The sequence below is a fragment of the Leucopleurus acutus genome, assembly GCF_964270905.1.
Source record: "Leucopleurus acutus genome assembly, chromosome: 3".
Classification (NCBI taxonomy): domain Eukaryota; kingdom Metazoa; phylum Chordata; class Mammalia; order Artiodactyla; family Delphinidae; genus Leucopleurus; species Leucopleurus acutus.
In genome coordinates, this window is record NC_139145.1 from 142,623,565 (window position 1) to 142,647,129 (window position 23,565).

At 40.6% G+C, this 23,565-nt stretch overlaps 1 protein-coding gene across 1 annotated transcript; it reads right to left on the reverse strand.

Annotated features, from left to right (window-relative positions):
- Positions 1-9,237: 9,237 nt before the first annotated feature.
- PTGER4 (prostaglandin E receptor 4) lies at positions 9,238-22,321 on the reverse strand (the record flags this gene model as incomplete). Its single annotated transcript, XM_082837288.1, has 2 exons — positions 9,238-11,218; positions 21,452-22,321. 2 exons carry the CDS (start codon positions 22,319-22,321, stop codon positions 10,628-10,630), a joined length of 1,461 nt encoding a protein of 486 aa, XP_082693414.1. The 3' UTR covers positions 9,238-10,627.
- Positions 22,322-23,565: the final 1,244 nt, after the last annotated feature.

Genomic DNA, 23,565 nt, shown 5'->3' on the forward strand with positions numbered 1-23,565 from the left:
AACTAACATTACATTATATACTTTATGTAATGATGTCAAAAGCTTGTTTCCCTTCCTTTCCCAGCAGTAGGAAATTGTCAGTCATTTCTTTAATTTCAGGTTTCATGAGTCAGAAGCCCTTCTAAATTGACTCTGGACTTTGATTTCATGACATACATGTATCTAAATGAGCTGTGAGTTGACACAAAAACCATAGTTCTATAATTATCTTCAGATCATTAGGTATATTAAGTGTGTTTTTCCTCAGAGGTTATTATGAAACTGATGGTGTATTTTGTAATTGATGACATTTTAGGATTGAGAAAGTAAGGTTTTTCTTTTTTTAACCAATAATAAAATACACATGTTTATAAATGATTTACTCATTACCAAAGTAAAATGAAATGTGCCACTTCTGCCACATGCAATTAAGTATGTCCACTTGAATGGAAGAGAAGGGATGGCCCTATAGCCAGTGTACCATGAATTGTGCCTTAATGTGTGTTGTGTGTGAACCTCACTTGCTGTGTGTGCAGGGTGGAAGAAAGGGTGAGAAATGCTGGTCTACACTTTGTTGGGAAGGCAGAGGGTGGGGATGGTGCTGCTTTGGACATCCATTAATCAAGAAATTGCAATCTCTTCCTTCCCTCCCCTCTCCCACCTCACCAGTAAAGGGAGTTTAAGATAAAGAACTGGACCTACAGCCCCTTTCTGCCTTTTTTTTTTTTTTTTTTTGGATGTATCATGCCTGCAGAGAGCCTGTGTTGTGGTCTCTTGCCAGAAATGTTGTAGGTTTTGCAGTGAAGACTCTCTGTCCCTGTGAGGGGAGACCTGTGGTTGTGCAGGACTGCCATACTTTGATGAGCAGGTCTGTCTAATTCTGGGTTTGATATTGGGTGGCCATTGTTGTCACAAACCTAAATCACATCCTCTGACCTAGACTTTTTCAGCAGTAAATCTGACATATTAAATCTCTGCATGACTTTTTGTCTCTCAAGCGGCTCAAAAAGTCAGGAGGAGAAAAGGGTGTTATTTTATGACTCCCTCAAACCCTAACAAAGATTAATGCAGATTATATTTCAATGTAAGCATGAGACAAAAACCAAGTTTTTTTCTAATTTTAGATTTTTTTTAAATCATGGAAGTTCTATTGAAAATGGGTAATGTTAATTACAAAGCAACACGTAAACATTTGTTCAGGGTATCTAAAAGGTCTGCTGACTTAGCATTGTGCTAGACCACAATATCGACTCTAGACTTAATTTGAAGGGAAGAATATGAAACAATATCTCTGCCCACCCTGTCAACTTTAAGAGTGTAATTTACGTGTAATAACATGCATTCATTGTAAGAGCTTTGACACCATTACCATCAAGGTGTAGAGTATTTCCATTACCCAGAAAGTTCTCTAATGCCCATTTATAGCCAGTTCCCCTCCACCCCAGCAGCCAGCACTAGTCAACTACTAATTTTCTTTCTGTGACTATAAGTTGATTTGACTTTTCTAGAATTTCAAATAAATATATCATACAATATATACTCTTTCTGACCTTTTTCGCTTAGCATAATACTTTTGAAATCCATCCATGTTGAGATCCATCCACGCTATTGTGTATATCAGTAATGTGTTCCTTCTAATGCTCTTACTCTGTTGTATGGATATCATGATTTGCACTTCTTCATATCTGTTGATGGACATCTAAGTTGTTGATGAACATCTAAGTTTTGGTCTATTATGAATAAAGCTGCTATATACATATGTCACAAGTTTGTGTGTGGATATATGTTTAAGTACCTAGGGGTGGAGTTACTGAGTTTTATGATAAGTATATGTGGAGCTTTAGAGGAAACTGAATCTTCCGAAATATCTGTACCATTATGCATTCTGACCAGCAATGGATTAAAAAAGTTTCAGTTGTGCTGTATCATTGTCAATGCTTGGTACTGCTGTCGGTTTTCATTTTAGTGACTTCCGTGGATATGTAATGATATCTTATTGTGGTTTTAATATGCATTTCCCCGATGATGTTGAGCATCTTTTATATGCTTATTTGACGTTTGTATATCTTCTTTTGGGAAGTACCTTTTTAAACATTTTGCCCATATTTTAGTTTGGGTTATCTTATTATTGAGTTGTAAAAGTTTTTTCTATATTCTGGATAAAAATCCTGAGATATATGTATTGTGAATATTTTGTCCCCATCTGTGGCTTGCTTTTTTGTTTTCTTAATGATACCTTTTGAAGAGCAGAAGTTTCTAATTTTGATGAAGTCCAGTATATTTCTTTTATGGTTGTATTTTTTTGTGTGCTGAGAAATCTGTGCTTACTCCAAGATCAGAAAGATTTTATGTTTTCTACTAGAAGTTTTACAGTTTTAGCTTTTATGTCTAGGTCTGATTCATTTCACGGTAATTTTTATGTAATATATGAGGTGAAGGGCTAGGTTCATTTTTTGATTTTCAGTTATTCAAGTACTATATATTTTTTTAAAAACTGCTCTTTCCCATTGAAATGCCTTCACCATGTATTTGAGGGTCTGTCTGAGTTCTGTATTGTTAGGCTGATCCATATGTCGATTCTTATACCAATATCACACTGTCCTACAGTCTTAAAAATCAGTGTGATTTTTCTAACCATTATTTTTTTCTCAAAGAATCGTTTAACTATTCTAGTTTCTTTTATATACATTTTAGAATCATTTGTCTCTATCTACATGCAGGTCTAATGGAATTTTGATTGGAATTGTATTGAATCTGTAAATCAGTTTGGGAAGAATTCCCATCTTAACAATGTCACATCTTTGAATCCATGATCACAGCATAATTGTCATTGTTTTAGATCTTTAATTTCTTAGTAATGTTTTTTAGTTTTCTGTGAATAAGTCTTGCCTATATTTTTGTTAAGTTTATCCCTAAGTACTTCATATTTTTTTGATGCTTTAAGAGGTGTCTTTAAATTTTCATTTTCCAGTTTGATACTATTACATAGAAATATAATCGATTTTTGAATAATGACATTGTAGCCTACAACCTTGATAATTCATTTATTAGTTGCATTAACTTTTTTGTAGATTGTTTAGGCTGTTCTACATATATTATCATGTTGTGAATGAAGATAGTTTTCCTTCTTCTTTTCCAAACCGAATGCCTTTTATTTCCATCTCTTGCCTTATTACACCAGCTAGAACCTCCAGCACAATGTTAAACAGAAGCTGTGAGAATGGACATTCTTGCCATGTTTATAATCTTTTGGTCTTTCACCATTAAGTACGATGGTAGCTGTAGTTTTTATATATGTCCTTTATTAAATTGAGGAAGTTCCTTCTCTAGTCTACTAAACACCTTTTTTTTTTTCCCCCCCGGTACGCGGGCCTCTCACTGTTGTGGCCTCTCCCTTTGCGGAGCGCAGGCTCCGGACGCACAGACCCGGCGGCCATGGCTCACGGGCCTAGGCGCTCTGCGGCATGTGGGATCTTCCTGGACCGGGGCACGAACCCGTGTCCCCTGCATCGGCAGGCGGACTCTCAACCACTGCGCCACCAGGGAAGCCCTAAACACCTTCTATAACAAGTGGGGATTGAATTTTGATAAATGTATTTCCTGCATCCATCAGAAATCATATGATTTTTCTCTTTTATACTGTTAATATGATGAATTACATGTATTTTTCGAACGTCAAATCAACTGCATTTCTGGGATAAAATAAGCCCTATTTAGTTATGATGGATTATCGTTTTTAGATCCTTTTTGATTCAATGTGGTAATATTAAGGATTTTTATGTCTATGTTCATGAAAAATATTGGTCTGTAGCTTTCTTGTAATACTCTTAGCTCTTGAATCAGAGTAATGCTGACCTCATTAAAAATAGAGGTTGAAAAGTATTTCCACCTACTCTTTTCTCAAAGAGTTTCTACAGATCTGGTATTTTGTTCAATAGCGTTTAATAGAACTAACAAGCGTTGTCACCTGGATCTAGCATTTCCTTTTTGGGAAAGTTTAAAATTACAAATTAAGTTTCAAAAATAGCTACAACATAGACCTTGTTGATTGTGTCACATTGAGTGATAGTATGATTTGATTAAATTAGGATCCCAAAAAAGTCCATTTGTTGCATTGTTGATATGTCCCTTAGTCTTTTATAATCTATAGGTTCCCTTTTATTTTTTCCTTGCAGTTTATATTTTTTTTAAACTGAGTTGTTTGTCCTTTAGAATTTTCTGCTTTTTGTATTTTGTCTCTTGCATCCCACCTAATATCATTATGTTACTCTGTACCTCATTTCCTATAAAATGATTAGAATTCTTCAATTTTCTGGTAAGAATACATCATGGGTGGTTTTGGATATTTAGACCAGAAGTTAAATATTTCTGGCTATCTCTTTCTCTTTGTAATGTCAGCAACTGTTGACTATTTTTGCCTAGATTCATTGTTTCATTAGAGGCTACAAATGGTGATAATTGTTAGAAGTTTGGTGCTAGAAAACATCTTTGAAGAAAAACTTCCCTTCATCAACTATTTTGTTACCTTGGAAACAATTTATGTAGTACAGGCAGTTTCTGTAGTGGAGGCTTTGTTCTTCCCCTTTATTTAGCACTTTTCAAAATAATACGTTGGTTCTCTAGCACCGTCCAAAGGTGACGGGTGAGGTGTTCTGTTTCGGTTTTGTATCATTATGAAGTCATGCATTGAGACATATATGTTTCGATCCTTGCAGTTATTATTCGTATTGATGTTGTGTACATCCTCAATTTCAGTAGATCACGCCAAGTTCATTTTTTCAAAATGGTTCTAATTTTATACCCCACCAACAATGTATTAGAGTTTCTAAAGCATACTTGGTATTTTCATATTATAAAATTTTTACAAATATGATTGGTGTATAAGGGTGTGAATACACACACACACATATGTGATTTTACTGCATATATATGTATGTGTGTGTATATATAATTATGATTTCACTGCTTATTCTTTTTTTTTTTTTTTAGAAATTTACGACATGAACTATTTGGAATATGATTTGGCTCCCTTACATTTCCTCAATATATTATTACTTCTGCATCCATTTCCAATACAGTTGATTTATAATTTTGGCCTCCATCTATATTCATTGTTTAATATGACTATGTAATTATCACACATAGTTCATCTCACCTAGTCTATTATTTTACCTTTCTTTTACTTCTCTTTTTCATGGAGTCAATATGCCTTTTTTGTTGTTGTTCTTTAGTTTTCCATGTATATATTACAAATATCCCCTCTAATAGAAATATAATACTCCCCACAATATTCCAAATATAAAATAATCCATTGATTTTCTTTCCTTTCTTTTTTTTTTTTTAACCTAGAGACACATCCAGAACCCCTTCTCCTGCCTTAGGCTACTTTCACTGTGTTCTACTGCAGAGCTGTTGCCTTGAGTTCTCTTTCATCACTGTTCTTGGAATTCTCTTTGTTTCTTCCTTGTATTGAACTCAAGAAAGAGAAATATTTACCCAGTTGTTCAGATTTTAGTGTATGGACTTGCTGTGGTTGAAAGTTGTTAGGACACAGGTATGTCTGGTGTGCTCCTCTGTCCTCCTCTTCTGTGGTGTGGAATGGGGTGGATGACCTGGGAGGGTAAATAAATATAAGGTTGTGAGTGAATGGTAGAGATGCTGATATTGATACAAGGACAAGAAGCCCAACTATCTTTCTCTCTTCTTTTCTTCCAAAGCACTTCCAGCCTAGGGCTACAGCCCCATGTGTGGCCTAGGGCAGCTCAGGCTAAACAATAGGGTCGAATGTTCTCTCGAGCTGAGTCTATTTTTCTCTGGTTCCACTTCTGGCGTACCTTGAGAGCAATCATAAGATCACACTTGCAGCATCTTAGACTCAGGCTCTGTGGTGGTAGGAAGGGCATGAGGTGGGGGAGCAGTGAAAAGAGAGCAAACTTCATGGCTTGTTTTGTTCTGAAACTATGACAAGTAGTTTAGGAAAAATGACTGTTTCATGTAATGCAGATATTTCTGCATTAAAGTCTAAGGCCAAAGGCATAGCTAACAGTGAATACTACTGTGCCTTGATTTTTCCATGGCCCTTTGTGTTTGTGGCTCCAGTAAGAAACTTGTGCAGAGGGGTGGCTGTACTTTGGGAAAAGACTCTTGCATTCCATGGTCTTCTAGTCAAAGTACCACTTTAATAGCTGTACCAATATCACAATCTTTTCTAATACACTTGACCTGGTTGGTTAGATTATGAGATTGTCTTAAAGATTATGAGATGGTGTTAAAATTATCTTCCTGTCTGCTATATCCTACTGGGACCAGGTAGGATTTAATACTAGCCAGTTAGATATTCAAAACTGTCCTGCATAGAAAGTTTGACACTCTAAATGATTAGAAACAAGTTTCCCACAACAAAAAAACTGTCTTTGCATAACATAGTTGGTAAGTCTTATAAGTAAATGTGGAATGGATGACGAACAATGCTGAAGTATTTCTTCCTTTGGTTCGTTTTAGAATAAGCCAGACTCAACAATAAAAAGACAGCGTATGGACTGACTTGTATCCCCCAGAAATTCACATGGTGAAGCCCTAAAACCCCCAGTGTGACTGTATTTGGAGATAGGGCCTTTAAGGAGGTAATTAAGTTAAATGAAGTCATAGGGTGGGCCTTAATCCAATGTGACCGGTGTCCTTTTTTTTTTTTTAAATAAATTATTTATTTATTTATGGCTGCATTGGGTTTTCATTGCTGTGCGCGGACTTTCTCTAGTTGCGGCAAGCGGGGGCTGCTCTTCGTTGAGGTGTGTGGGCTTCTCATTGCGGTGGCTTCTCTTGTTGAGGAGCACAGGCTCTATACATGCGGGCTTCAGTAGTTGTGGCTCGTGGGCTCTAGAGCGCAGGGTCAGTAGTTGTGGCACACAGGCTTAGTTGCTCCACGGCATGTGGGATCTTCCTGGCCCAGGGCACAAACCTGTGTCCCCTGCATTGGCAGGTGGATTCTTAGCCACTGCGCCACCAGGGAAGCCCCTGACTGGTGTCCTCTTAAAGAGATAACCAGGGATGCATGTGTACAGAGAAGGCCATGTGGCAAGACAGCAATAAGGCAACCATTACAAGCCAAGGAGAGAGGCCTTGGGAGAAACCAAATCTGCCAGTGCCTTTATCTTGGACCTTCAACCTCCAGAACTGTGAGAAATAAATTTCTGTTGTTGAAGACAACCAGTCTATGGTACTTTGTTATGGCAGCCCTAGCAAACTAATACAGACATAGTATCCAATTTAAAAATGCACAAATGATTTGAATGGGCGTTTCTCCAGAGAAGATATACAAATGGCCAGTATGCATACGAAAAGATTCTCAACATTGGGACTTCCCTGGTGGTACAGTGGTTAAGAATCTGCCTGCCAATGCAGGGGACACAGGTTTGAGCCCTGGTCTGGGAAGATCCCACATGCCACAGAGCAACTAAACCCATGCACCACAACTAGTGAGCCTGTGCTCTAGAGCCCGTGAGCCACAACTACTGAGCCCACGTGCCACAACTACTGTAACCCGTGCACCTAGAGCCTGTGCTCCGCAACAAGAGAAACCACCACAATGAGAAGCCCACGTGCAGCAACGGAGACCCAACGCAGCCAAAAATAAATAAATTAAAAAATATATATATATAAAATTACCATTTAAAAAAATTATAAAAAAGATTCTCAACATCATTTGTCACTAGGGAAATGCAAATCAAAACCACAGTGAGACACCACTTCATACCCATTAGGATGACCGTAATAATTTAAAAAGACAATAACATGTATTGATGAGGATGTGAAGAACTTGAAACGCTTGTACATTGCTGGTGGGAATGTAAAATGGTGCAGTCACTTGGGAAAACATTTGGCAGTTCCTCAAAAAGTTAAATATATACTTAATAAATGACCCAGCAGTTTCACTCCCAGGTATATAGAGAATTGAAAACGATATGTTCCCACAAATACTTGTACACAACTGTGGCTGTCAGCGGTATTAGTAACAGCCAAATAATGGGATCAACCCAAATGCTCATCAGCTGATGCATGGATAAACAAAATGTGGTATATTCACACAATGAAATATTATTCAGCCATAAATCAGGAATGAAGTACTGATTCATGCTGCAACATGGATGAACTTTGAAAATATTATGCAGACAGTAAAGGCCACATATTGTATGATTACATTTATGTCCAGAATAGGCAAATCCATAGAGATACAGTGGTTGCCAGGGCCTAGGGGGAAAGGTGAATTGGGAGTGACTGCAAATGGGTATGTGGTTTCTTTTTGGGATGATGAATATGTTCTGGAATTAGGAGTAATGGTTGCACTCTATGAATATGCTACAATACTTTACAAGGCAAATTTTATTATATGTGTTTTATTCCAATTAAAAAAAAGAATAAGCCAGAATCAGCATCAGCATTCCGGGTGGTGAACCTGAAGTAAAGGATGAGTGAGATTATGCCTCGACTATTAGTAATGCTGACTTCTGAATGAGGCTTTGTTTTTCCTCCATGAACACGGGTGATGAATATAAATATTCATTTATACGTAAATTTAGATGTTGTCTCATTGTCCATATACATGGAAGAAAAACAAAAGCTTCTCTCACAAGTAAAATATTCTCTGAAAACATTGTTTCCTATTCATTGGTTAGCACGGTAAAATAGAAAGAGCCAGATCTCCTTTTCCCTCAGCCGGAAATCACTAAGCCATCAGGACTGTGAAGATGACAGTCTAGCTTTTCTGATCTCATCCAAAAATCTCTCTAAAAAAATCGCAAAAAAAAAATCATAACCTCACTCCTGGGGATTGTTGCTACTCAAGTGTGTTCTAATACTGGCAGCATCAGCATCACCTAGGATATACCCCAGACCTACTGAATCAGAAACTTCATGTTTTCACAAGACTTGCAGATGACTGTGATGCATGCTAAAGTTTGAAAAGCACTGATCTAGAGAATTAACAAGTAGGAAGGGTCACAAGTTTATGCTAATTTTTTAATATTAAATATTTGGATACTTCACATGTAGCAAGTTAAGCATAATACTGTCTCCCCTACTATCCATACAGACTGGTAATTTTGAGTACACTTCGGACCCAGATCTTGGTTTCTAAATGCCCGTCTTCATTAAGTGGATCCAAGGCTCTGTGCTATTCTTGTAACTTTACCTTCGACATTATTTTAAAATAAAAAATTTTAAATATTTCAATTAAAAAAGATGAAAGACGACCTGAAACAAACACACAAAAATCACACAAGTTTTCCAAAACTGATGATATGGAACTCAGACTGAGTGTATTTATTTATTATAATCTCCAAAATAATTTCAGTTGGTACAACTGCTTAAAACCACATCACTATCAGGCTCAATTTAATTACAACCAAGCAATTCACAAAAACACTTTAAGCAACAAAACATGCTTAATATTTCTTTGAGAAAGTCCTTCAAATATGTGTACAGCATTACTGGGCGTTAAGACTTTTGAAAGATGACCCTTACATGCCCAATTTCTGTACCCCTTCTGTTGTGACATCTGTGAAAGGCTAATTTAACCAATCCTTCCACGCCTCCAAGTAAAGCCCTTCATAGTGCAATCTGCCTTTCTCTTAAATTTTAAAGAATATTCTAGATCATTCCTTAGGAAAGTAAAACTATGCACAATTCTGGGGGGAAAACAAGCTGCTTAGACTTTTTATTTTTATATTATACACTTCAATTATGGGTTACTTATTAAACACTTTTTAAAATTTATGTTACATTTTAAAAAGTACCAGCTAGAGAAGACAGAAGTACAAAATATTTATCAGCATAATTAGTTTCTCCTGAAATCACAGTTTTCTGGATAAATGCATGCAGCATCACTAAACGTTTTTTACTATGTATTACACATAGCTTAGAAAGAACTTTAATATTTTGGCCTGTAATTTTCGTGTCTTCAATAGTATTTTGCTTTATTCCTTTAATAGTGCTAAACTCTTTCTTTTAAAAATTTATCTTTTTTATAGATACGACTCTCACTGTGAATTTTCAACACCATAGCCTGAACTTGGTTATGAAAAATGTCTAACATCTGCAACTTCAGCTGGTTATACTAGGGGAGAGGGGTTACCATAATTTTATTATACCTTGTATTAACAATAAACCTTCTCACAGAGAAGACGATACTTTAAATACCTTAAATCATATTTACAACAATAAAATTCACATTTCATGCTTTAGTGAGACACGTAAATCATCCATAAGATAGTCCTCCTAGTTTATTGGAATAGAGCCCTTCTGTACCTGGCCTTCTGCTGTGTGCCAGATATAAAGCTCTTGATGTTATGAAAATAGCAAACTTATGCCATCCTCCTATCAAGTAGAAAAACTGAGGGTACATCTTCCCAGCCATCAAGTTGTAACCGAAATCCTGTATCATAGCGAGATGGCAACCAATGTGCTTCAGACCTCGGGACCCATAGGAATCAACTTGATTGTTTGAAAAGTGCCCAAAAGCCAGAATATTCTCTAATGTGCATTGTAGAATGAAGAGGGCCCTTCTGAGCACGGCTAAACAGTTCATTTATGTGTCTATTGCACAGGATCTTAGAAGCTTCCAGAAATAGTGCTGTATTTCTTTCCTTCACTACTATATACATTTTTCTGATAAGTTCAGTGTTTCACTGGGAAATGTGACTTGCAGGGAGCTCCCCTTTGGGGCAGGTCCAGCCCTGCCACTCCCACCAACCTCGTCCACCAGTAAGACACTCTCTGAGTCCTGCCCCTGTGAGGAGTCTGAGGTTTCTGATATTCGCAGAGTCCTAAGTGATGTGCTGTCTGTTTGGGTCAGGCCCATGCCAGGCACACCCGGAAGCAAATTCCTGCCTCCAAGGCTATTTTCACTGAGGTCTGGCATGTAAAGGAGGGTCTGAGACGTGCTGCTGACCTCCTTCAGCTCCCGGGAGAAAAAGGAGCGAGAGTGGCTGGACATGGCAGAGGATGTCCTTCTACTGTCTGAGCAGTGCTGCCGCGAACGCTCTCTGCGCGAACCCCCGATGCGGCAGAAGAGGCATTTGATCTTCTCTATCGCTTTACTGAGCACTGTCTTCCGCAGGAGGATGTATATCCAGGGATCCAGGATGGGGTTCACAGCAGCAATTCGGATGGCCTGCAAATCTGGGTTTTTGCTGATCACTCGCTCCAAATTTGGCTGATATAACTGGTTGACGAACACCCGCACCTGTGTAAATGAGATGCCCACATTTTAGTGGTTATCATTAAGCAACTGGGAGAAACATTTTTATGCAACGTCTAACTTAGTAACATTAGGTAGCTGCCCTCTTTTCTGTTAATAAGTGCCAGGAAAAGAGCAGCATACACAATTAGCTTCAGAAGAACCACCGATTAACATTTATGTTTCAAGTCAGTGTAACTTTAATATATTTGTAACTACCTTATGAATATCTTCCCAAGATCAAAGAGGGTATAAAAGAATGTAATGTGTGTACAGGTAACATATGCATGAAGTTCCCTGGAGAAGAATTTTATTAACTTCATTTCTGTGAGTGCTTTCAAGTTTTTGTAATTCTAATGAAGTATCTTTTTTTCCCCAATAGGCACTCATTTCCTTTATGCCAGTTGGCTTTGTATATATTTAAATGAAACTTATTTTGGAAGTCAATCATCTAATCACAGAAAAGCCCAGAAATTTATTTTAGGATCTAGAAAGAATAGCCTGGAAACTTTTAAACCAATATCTGAATCTAGTATCATCTAGAATGACCAGAGAATAGTTTTTATTTTCTCTATATGAATCTGTTCCCCGGTTATAATAATCATCTAGTGTTATCAACTCTTCCTTCAAAAATCTTTTCTATAAGCTAACTATATGTCAATAAATAAATAAATACAATAAATGAAAAGAAGACAAAAAGAAAACCTTTCCCCTTTTTTCCCTCTAACTGCATTCCTCACCTGGGTAACTGTATCAACCACCAAACTAGATTTCCCACCTCCGATTTCTGTTCTTTCCAATCCATCCTCCAAACTACCACCAGGAGGTTATTTTTAAAATGCAGATCTGATTATGCTACTTGGCTGCTAAGCCTTCACTGGCTCCCTGCTGCCTGGGAACTATAGTTTTGCTCAACAACTGCCACTCAGGGAATCCATCCCTCCTTTGTGTCTCTGGAGCATTTGAGCCAGTAAACAGCCAAGAGCACTCTGGACAGCCCAACAGGGATGACAACTCATTCTAGTGCAGTTTGAGCTATTCAAGGGAAGGGGCACACTGCCAGCCCAGCACAGGCCGGGATGGCATGAATGAAGTAAACACAAGGAGACCCTAACAACCTTTTTGCTGTTGTGGAGTCTTATTTTTGACAGTTAAACGTTTTTGCTCTTACCGTAATCACTTATTTACTCATATTCTTTCATGCATTTAATCATTTAATAGTAAGCCTTTATCGTGTGTTAGGCGTTGTGATAGGTTCTGGGCACAAAAAGTTGCATTAAAGACCAAACAACACTTGAAGGCAGAGAGTAACCTCCAGCGTGCAAAACAGGAAGGTAGATCAACTATTGCTGGGGATAAATGATGAGAGGCATTTACAGGGGGCACAGCTAACCCAGACCTGGAGGGGAGGGCATCAGAAGATGCTTCCTGTGGGAGAGGAGCTTGGACTGAGTTTTGATGGATGAGTGGGAGTTTGCTGAATTTAGAAGGAAGGACATAGCATTTTATTTTATTTATTTTTGGCTGCATTGGGTCTCCGTTGCTGCGCACGGGCTTTCTCTAGTTGCAGCAAGCAGGAGCTACTCTTCCGCTGCGGTGCGCAGGCTTCTCGTTGTGGTGGCTTCTCTTGTTGCGGAGCACGGGCTCTAGGTGCGCCCACTTCAGTAGTTGTGGCACATGGGCTCAGTAGTTGTGGCTCGCAGGCTCTAGAGCACAGGCTCAGTAGTTGTGGCGCATGGGCTTAGTTGCTCTGTGGCATGTGGGATCTTCCTGGACCAGGGCTCGAACCCATGTCCCCTGCATTGGCAGGAGGATTCTCAGCCACTGCACCACCAGGGAAGCCCAGACATTGCATATAGAATTACTCTATTTAAAATGCCAAGTCATGGAAGAATGAAATGATATGCCAACTTCTGGGAACTTCAGATGACTCAATGAAAAGAGTATGAATTTGTGTAAACTGAAGGAAGACTATCATTTTATTCCTTAGAGGTAAAAGCACTTGTTAGTTTTTACTCTTTTTAAAAAATTGAAGTATAGCTTATGTACAATGTTATGTAAATTACAGGTGTACAATACAGTGATTCACAATTTTTAAAGGTTATACTCCATTTATAGTTATTATACAATATTGGCTGTATTCCCTGTGTTGTACAATATATTCTTGTACCTTATTTAATACCTAATAGCTTGTACCTCTTAATCCCCTACCCCTTTGTTGCCCCTCCCCCTACCCCCTCCCCACTAGTAACCACTAGTTTGTTCTCTATATCTGTGAGTCTGCTTCAAAAAAGTACTTGTTAAATGTACACTTTCACATTTACTCCTGAAGAGCAGATCTTAGAAGTTCTCATCATAGGAAAAACATCTTGTAATTATGTGTGGGGATAGATGTTAATTAGACTTATTGTGGTGATTATTTTGTAATATATAAAAATATTGAATCCTTATTCTGTGTACCTGAAACAAATATATATCAATTATATCTCAATAAATAAATATATGTGTGTGTGTATATATATATAAATTCAAAAAACCCCCAGAATTTTTCTCTTAAAGGATGATGATGATGATGATGATGTCTGGGTCTTATTTTTAATTCCACCAGGATCCTTTATATAAAAATCTTATTGTAATTCATATAAAAATAGTGGTTTTAAGATAACTGCCATCTGTCTTTAGTAATTATTTGATAATTATTATTGCCTTCAGTAATTATTTAAGGTTAGGGAGAAGTAAGAAGTGAGTCTCACAGCCAAGGAGGATGCATTAAAAACCATGAAAAGAAGAAAGAACTCATAAAAACATAGCTGGAGCCATTTAATTAGGGACAAATATCTCTAACTTTAATAAGAGTTGATGACATTGCCACTTTGCCATACAGTATAATAATTAACGTTCATGGTGTATGAGTCACTAAGAAAGAATAGGGATATTTTAGAGATTTATAACAAATTGGATAAAAATGTCTAAAATGTGTAAATAAGTTTCATTAATCTGCAAAACTCAACTTATATGAAACTTATTTCTAGATGATGCTATAGATCAGTGAGGTGTAACTGCATTTCTGTTTCTTCCTACACTGGAGTTTAGACCTCAATCAACCACAGGCTTATAATCCTTTATCAAGAAGTTGTTATTGTTTTGTTATTCATTTGTTTTGTTTTGTTTTTGGTTGTAAAACCTGAACTGACTAGACCATGAAGTGATTTATAATTTTATTTATTCTACTTAATGTGAATATTCCTATGTTTTGCTCCAGAGGTCCTGTTCCAGTTCTGATGGGGATATTACATTTTATACATTTATACATTTAGTATATTACTAAATTACTCTTCTAAAAGCCAAGAAGTTCTGAATTTAAAACACATCTGGTGCTAAATGTTTTGAATAAGCAATAGCAGTCCTGCAAATCTCATAGAATAACGCGGTCACATGGCTCTAAGATGAAATTATTACCTTGATCTCTGGAAGACAGCTAAATAAAAACTGAACTAGAATGAACAGCAGTATATGATGACTACTCTTAAAATACTATTAGAAACCATGTTTGGTTAAATACTATCAAGACAAAGGATGACTGATTTTCTATCCTTTCAAAAACCAGTGAAATAAAGCATCTTGGTTTCCTCCCACCATACTCTTTATTGAGGTTCTCAGCTGCACCTGGGCATCGAGATTCCCTCAGGTCTACGGACCTTTTCTCAGATGAAGTGTTACAGAAACCTGGACGTTTTGAGAATCTTATTTAGATCCCCCACCCTGTTGGTGGGCGATTTTGGTCTGGGGCTCAGGTCGCCAGATGACTTCCATGTTGCTTTTTCTGCTTTAAGGCCGGCTGGCCTTCTGTTTAAGAATTATTTCCTGACAAGGGAATTATTGGTAAAAAGCATGAGATCTATATTTTACTCTCACACAGTAGGTTCCTAAGGGTAAAAGAAAGGATAGATTTAAATCTGTTAGTATCAGGCCCTCCCTGGTGTATAGTAGCCTCTAGTGAAAAACCTAAGGCAGGATTTGTGCGAATTTGAGACTTCCAACCTCTAGGTGGCAGTGTTGCTCCACTTGGGAGTTTTTGGTCCCACAGGCCGCTTAAGAAGCGTTTTGCAGGCTTCCCTTCCCGCAGTGGTTGAGAATCTGCCTGCCAATGCAAGGGAACACACGGGTTCGAGCCCTGGTCTGGGAAGATCACACATGCCGCAGAGCAACTAGGCCCGTGAGCCACAACTACTGAGCCTGCGCGTCTGGAGCCTGTGCTCCGCAACAAGAGAGGCCGCGATAGTGAGAAGCCCGCGCACCGCGATGAAGAGTGGCCCCCGCTTGCTGCAACTAGAGAAAGCCCTCGCACAGAAACGAAGACCCAACACAGCCAAAAACAAATAAATTAATTTAAAGAAAAAGAAGTATTTTGCCCAGCCACCTCCAAGACCCTCTTTCAGAACAGAATCTTGGTTAATTCTAAACTTTGCATTTCTCAAATTATTTTTTTCAAATTTTTAACATAGAAATGTTTTGTTGCTAGTTGTTTCTCCCACCGCTTCCTTACTACTGAAAGGAGGAAGAATTTTGAACAGCTGAAATGGATATAGAAGGAATGAAATTTGTAGCTATTTAAGGGAATGTAATATTAGGAGTTACCATTCAATTTTTAAATTCCCATGACCTTTCAGAAAAGTCAGAGTGCTGTAAAAAAAAATTAATAATGGACTTACATAATCAAAGGTGACGAGAGGCAAGGAAAGAATCATCTTTGTGGCTCACTTCATATTCAGCAGTAATTAATTCTGACTACTGTTAAGGGAATGAAAGAGCCTTATTTCAGAGTTCCATGGTGGGGGGGGCGGTGCTTACAAGTAATACAAGCTACTGAACCTGGTCATTTAATGTCTTCTCAGGAAAGGAGACCTCACGGGGTAGCATAAACATGAGTTTGAAAAGCAACATTCCAAATTCGGGTAAAAACATTCTCAAAAGTTGGTCAAATCATTGGAAAAAAATCAAGATGAAAGAGTTTTCCTTTGCAGCATGTTCTCAATGGAGACTGACTTTAAGCAGAGAAAAAGAAGGCAAAAAAGAACAAAATGCCCACGTACTTCATAAGGTTTGAAAAAAACACAGCCATCTCTGCCTCACTTTAAAGGCTACTTGATTTGCTCTGCTGAAAGGGGGGAAACCCCAGATTAAGATGGGACCATCCACAGCAGGACTTCAGTGTCATGTAGGGAGGGGAAAGCACTTTTCTGCAATTCTTGTCCAATGGGCTCTTGTTACACAAATAAACATGTTCAGGCAGTTTTCAGTTTTGGAAGAGTGTGCTGCTGAGAAAACTGAACCTCTGAGTCGGAGGCGGGCGGGGGAACACCTTAAAAGAATTCACTGAATACAAACAACACATACAGTCTCCTGCAATTTTAAAAGTTAGTCTACTTTTCAGTAGCTGCAGATTTGCGCCTGTGGCTTCTTGTTAAAATTGGCATACACGACAATATTCTAAACTTCTCAAAGATGACTAGACATTAGGATTCAGGAGCATTGGAACATAACTTGGAGAAAAGATGATAAATTCAAAATTAGATGTGATGACAGGAAAGCTATAAGGGAGGCTACATGTTGTAAAGATAAATGCCCACGTTCTGTTCAATTCCTGGCCCTGCTCCATAAAGAATTTATGAGCAAATTATGAAAGGGCTTAGTACAAGTATGTGGAGGCTTGGCCACTGTGGAATACACCAATAATTTTTAAACCACAGCTTAGAGGTAGCTTTGGGGTATATAGTTAATGACACGGTATCAAAAACACACACTTTCTGTTTAAGAATTAACTTGTTGGTGGGGAATGTCTAATTGAAAAAGAATGTTGAAATTTTGATTAGACTGATTTGGTAGTTGACTGTCGAGGTAGAAATGTTTTCCAACAAATGACAAGAACCTGTAACTGGATTTGTGTGCGTGTGCTCCTTGTTCTGTTCTGAGCACATAAAAGGAGTGCTCTGTGTGTGCTCAGTTATCTAACTGCCCTGTGAAGAGTCCAAAATTGACACAGCTGTTACTAGAAATGCTTACCTTTTTTTTTTTTTTAATTTAGTGACAAAAAATATCTCTAAGTAAAGGAGAGTGGAGAGAGTGCTTGGCTGTGTGGTGGAGTGAGAGCTCTGTTCTCCTTCCCTCTGCCTCACTAACTGGCCATTTTAACTGCAGGCGAATTGCCTCGTCTCTATAGGTCAGGTCTGTACATTGAAAATTTATTTCTGCAGTGTTTGTTTTTTTAAACTCCAACTTTCAACATTCTAATAGGAGCCTGCAAGAATCACTTCAGCTCTGGGGGAAAAATATCTTATTAGCAGATGTTCCATAACCAAGCCTTGACAGGTCAGCACAGCATGGCGAAAGGAACATTAGACTAGGACTCACCCACAGCCACCCAGGAAGTAGCATGATATAGTCTTCATCTGCAGTTGAGGAATCCTAGAGCTTTTTTTAAGACTCAGATGAGATGCAGGGAAAACACCTTACTTTTACGTGCTGCTTTGCAGTCTTCAAGGTACTTACTACTGCTGGGTCTGCAATTTTATGTTATGGCTAAAAATCTGCTTTGGGGCATTGCTATTTTTTAATTTAGCCAAATATATTTGAAAACAATAATCAGATCCTTCAGATTCTGCTGTAATCGTGCCTGGATTTATGGTATTCCTCGTGTACCTCTAGATGCGATTTTTACGCATCTGAAACCCCATCAGTTGTTTTAAGATTCCAATTTCAGTCTGCCTACAGTAAACAAAAATCTACACAGCTTTCCTCTGCTCTAATAAACCTTTGCTGATCAGATGCTGATGAAGTCTTTATGCAGACAACTAGTTTATAGTAAGGAAACAAATAAACACTCACAGGAAGCTATTTTCCTGAAGACCTAAGTTTCACCTGTCCCAGGCAGAAGATGAATCAAATTGGCCATTCTGCCCTTAACAGAGATGAATGCTTGCTACTTCAAAGTAAGAAGAAAGAAAATAAAAGAAACGAGTAAGCAATAAATACTGCCATGGCTTGCCTGTGCATGGGGGGAAAATGCCTTTTCAAATCCTACAGTGTAACTGTTTAGCCCTGAGGCAAAAGATTGGATTATAATCATTATCGTAACATTAGTAACTGCAAAATTAGGCACCCGACGTTGATCCAGCTGCAGCATTTAACACCAGGACCTTAGGAGGCTGTCTCACATATTTCTAAAGAATTCAATCCCTTTTATTATCTTAAGCATAGATTCTTTCATTTCTTTGCTTCTCTTGTATTTTAAAAACCAGAGCCTGGTTATAAATAGACTAGACAAAATGACAACCGCCGCCTTCCCACAAAACCTTGTCATGTAATGTTCCCTGTCCATTGTATTTACATCTTTTCTGTTCATTGTTTATGACTCGCTTTAGAAAATTTTGCAACTTCAGCACAGTTCCTTATATATCCACAACTAATTTTCCAACCTTTCTCAAATTTCCATTCCAAGTTCTATTTATGCAACATATATATTTTGGATAACAAATTAAAATTTACTTTTGATCCTAAATTCAATACCAACTGCTCTCTAAGAGCCACTGTAGTTTTTCCTTCCCTGGTGTCCAAAAGATAAAAAATGTGGGTCCTTTGCGGTGACTGCTTGTTTTCCTTATATGTTGTGAGTCACGCTTTGCTAAACTGCACATAAACTGTATTTGCTCTATTATTTCCAAAGCATTTTAAATGTTTCAAAGGGTTTGATTTGCCTCAGATAGGATTAGCGACCAACTTTATTTGATAAAGTTAAAAGAGATGCTTCATTAGTTTCCTTGGAACTGAAGATAGCTCTGACTATTTTAAATGTCAAAGTTCAGAAACTTTCAACTTAAATTACAATATGAATAAGAGAAACATGAAAAACAAGAAAGTTGTAAAAATAACCCAAGGAAGGCTACAGCTGTGGATGTTTCCCTTTTAATTCTTTCAGTAATTGCTAAACTGTGGCTGGGTGAGTAGTACAATGACACCATTCTTATCATTAATTTACAATTAAATTGATTCTGAAATTAGATTTTAGTGGCCAAAACTAAAGGCTAAAAACTGAAGCTGCCATTACTTGTACGATTCCTTATTACTTACAAAGGTATGTCCATGTGATTACTTACTTCTCAGTTGAGCCATTGTCAATTTTCAGGGTAAAATGACTTAATATCTACTACTTGATACTGACTTCATATAGAGTATAGTCCCTGTTAGTTAAAATGTGGTTAATTTGCAAACCACAAATACAGCTCCTATAATTTCTTGCCTCTTACTTCTCAAATAATGTCAAAGGCTTTGTGATAAATGGCCCTGCACTGTTGGGTCAGATCTGCTATTTCAGCTCATAAGAGGCTTGAAGAAAACAATTCATCTGTGCCTGTGCGGTAATCAACAGCTTCACATGCTTATCTCCAACCAAAACACATTTTAAGAGTATGTGCATGTTGCTAAGCTTCTGGCTCTAATTTGTCAGTTCCTTCAAGTGCATGTTCTGCAAACAACAACTCACTTTGGCATTTACTGTTCTGTAAAACAACGCAGAGGCCACAGAAGGAAGCCCCAGCAGGAGCAGAGCTGTTCCTTCCAAAATCTCACTTTATTCTGAGTTGCCATTACAGACAGTAAAATATATTTATGTGGCTCGATCAATTCTGTAAATTATACTGGGTCCTGCAATGGTTTAAAGGCCCTTCTGGCCAATTATATTTACTTCTGTTTATACAAATTGGCAAGAAGCTACTGTATGCTGGCTCTCAGCCACTTCGAAGTTCCTTCCATTTACAGTCAATTTTACGAGATATAATATTTTTATATTAAAGATCCCCTGAAAAGCATTAATAAGGGAAAAGAAGGAATAATAACCTGTTACATTTATTTTCTTTTGCTCCCAGTCAGCATAAAAAAAAACCCAAACTTTTTTGAGTTGATAGTTTAGAATTTCCAGGAATGAGGTGTTTTGAGAGATGGAAAAACTCAGAACTAGTTGCTTTCAAGAGAAACTCTAGATACAGTAGTATGTGCATCTGCCCATGGGTTTCTAGTGCAAACAGAGGAGAACTAGGTAGGCTTTCAACCTTCCTGCTTATGACATTTTAAAACACTTTGAAAGTTAATCCAAAGGCAATTTTAAAGAAGGTGGTGTCCTGAAAATAAAGTGTACCAAAACTCAAATACACACACTGCTGCGAAGGCCAACATTACAAGCGTTCTAGGAGGGAGACATGACGTAATATAAGAGAAGCAGGGTTTGGAGTCAGAAGGGTCTGAGGTTCATTTCAAGCTGCAAGGCTTTGGCTTGGCAATAAATAAGATGGCCATCTCTAAAACCCCATTTCTCTAGAAAGGCACTGTACCTCTCACAGCTGATGATTCGAATTCAATACCCCATGTACATCAGCCTGCCCTTAATATGCCCCCTGAGAAACCTTGCTTTCCTGGCCCCTAGAGAGAATGACGGAACCCGAGTCTGGACCATGCCTGTGTAGGGCCACATGTGCACTGCGATGTGCTTCTCACCATGGTAAAGAGCAGGGAGTTCAGCTTGATAGACTAGCTCTGCTGGATTATTTTAAGCAAGTCACTCCCTGTGTAAAGTGAAGGAGTTAGACTAGACCAAAATGCATCCAATGTCCCTTCTAGCTCTAAAATTCTACATAAGCTACCAAAAAAACCGACATAAATAAAAACCCCACTATTGTAAGGAGTGTACATCAAAGAGATCACCACCTGATGTTTCGGATTCTGCCCTAGACAGTGCAGAGGACGGGGCTAAGTCACACTACAACGGTTTCCCCTCCGCATCTGACAGAGTGCGGCGGGTGTTCCCGGAAGGCTGAAGACCAGTGTCAGGCATCAAGGGGTAGGGGCTGTCCCGAGAGAGTGAGTGTGAGAGAGAGAGAGAGAGAGAGAGAGAGAGAGAGAGAGAGAGAGAGATTGAGAGAGAGAGAGAGAGAGAGAGAGAGAGAGAGAACCCGGGTTTCGGGGAAGGAAACGGCGATGTAGGGGAAAGGCACCTGCTGCATCTCTTTAGCGACGGGGCCTAAAAAGAGGTCGGGGCTGCTCTGAGAAGCAGACCGTGCAGATCCAGCCCCGACCTGGAGGAGACGCGTTGGTGGCCGAGGAATGAGAGGAAGAGGAGGGAGCGGGAGATGGAGGAGGGAGGTGGATGCAGGAAAAGGGCCGAGTGGAGCCCTGGCCCCAGCCACTCACCACAAGCGGGATGGAGCAGATCAGCACCACTAGGGAGGTGGCGATGAGTAAGATGACCATCTGGATCTCGGCGCCCGCGATGCGGCGGAAGCTCCGGCGGCGGCGAAAGTCGCTGAGGCGCGGCAGGGCGGGGGAGGCGGCGGCCGAGGAGCCCCGGCAGGCGGCCTGGACCACGGCGGCGGTCGCGTGGTGCTGGTCGGTGCCCAGCGAGGTGCGGCGCATGAACTGACGGTGCATGCGGAGCAGCGCGCCGCACACGAGCACGTTGCAGAGCACGGTGGCGAGAATGAGGAAGGAACTGAAGCCCGCGTACATGTAGGAGAAGGCGGCGTGCGCCGTCACATTGGTGGTCCAGTCGATGAAGCACCAGGTGTCCGGGTACTGCAGCCGCGAGCTGCCGAGGCCCATGTTGGGCAGCGCGCAGAAGAGCACGTTGGACGCGTAGACCGCGAAGAGCGTGAGGCCCGCCAGCCGCTTGTCCACGTAGTGGCTGTAGAAGTAGGCGTGGTTGATGGCCAGGTAGCGCTCGATACTCATGGCACAGATGATGCTGAGCCCCGACAGGCCGAAGAAGAGCAGGATGAAGGTGCTGTACTCGCACAGCGCGGTGCCCCCGGGCCACTGGCCCTTCATGTACGTGGCGATGGTCACCGGGCTCACCAGCAACGTGCCCAGCAGGTCGGTGACCGCCAGCCCGCATACCAATGTGTAGAAAGTCGTCTCCTTTTGCTCTTTGCGCGACTTGCACAGCACCACGATGGCCACCAGGTTGCCCACCACCCCGAATATGAACATAACCGCCGGGATGGTCACTGGGCTGTTCAGTCGGTCGGAGGCCAGGGCGGATGCATTGCTTCCAGGGGTGGCCATGGTGGTGGCCGGCGGTACACTGCCTTGGAGCGCGAGGCTGGGTCTGCTGTTGGTAGGAGAGAGACAAAGACGCGTTGAGCAGAAATTACCACTTGCAAAAAGGTGTCAGACCCGCGCCCAAGAGACAATATGCTGATGAGACCAGGGGAGCAACTCGATCCTACTTTGTGGATTGTAGCCACTTACCAACTGCGGCTACCGAAATCTCCAGGCTCCGGATACGTCCTGCCAGCAGCACCACTCTACTGGCATTAATATTTATACGTTAGTACTGCCATTCTCTCCTCCTCCAAGCCAACTCATCCACTGCCAAGATGAACAAGACTTATCTCAAGGGAAAAGTGTTTTGCTCGTTTTCCCGACAGATTCTGAGTCAATAAAAGTCTCACTGAAACCAGGTTACGGAAGATAATTTGGAGAGCGCGCTCTTCCCTCCCTGGCTCGGCTCAAGGGGCGCCCCCCCACCGCTCTCTGCCCAGTGCCTCCAACCCTATCTCACCTGTGGTAGCCGCGGAGGTGGCAGCCACGTAAGCCCCCAGGGTCAAGCCTCGGATATCCTGGACACGCCTTCACCCTGCCCTCAGCCTTGCCCCGCTCAGTGTGGAGCTTACCAAGCCTTTGCCTTCTCAGAGCCTGCTCTCGGTGGCTGCCAATTTTCCGGTACAGGGGTCAGAGCGGTCAGCTTTCAAAAACTTGGAGAACCAGAAGGACAGCGAAATGGGTCAGTGAAGCCTGATCTTGGATTTTTTTTTCTTTCTCCTTTCCTTCGTTTCTTCAAAGACGATCCAAGCTTTGCGAAGCCCGCGGGTCTCGTCCGCGGACGGACGGCGCTCAGGTGTACTGCCGCGCGCGCAGGTGGCACGGAGCCTCGATCCCCGGCTCGGGCCGCCTTCCTTCCCAGCCCAAGGCAGCGCGGGCGGCTACCGGGGCTGGCGGCTGCAGCTGAGGCCGCTTTTGGCGCCCTGGGGGCGGCTTGAGGTCCACTCGGCCTGAGGCTCTGACCTGGGGCCGTTCATCTTCCTCTCGCGCTGCCTGTTTGGAGCTCCGCTCTTGCCCTTCCAGCCTCTGTACAAACTTTTCTCCTGCTTCAAGTTTCCCTGGCGGAGGCGGGGCCACACTGTGCGCGGCCCGGGCGCCCATTGGCCAGACCGGGAGGGGGCGGGGCGCGTGCTAGCTCCTCTGCGCGGCGAGGAAGCTCCGCGGGCTGGAGGGAGGGGCTCCGGGCTGCGCGGATCCCACCGCGC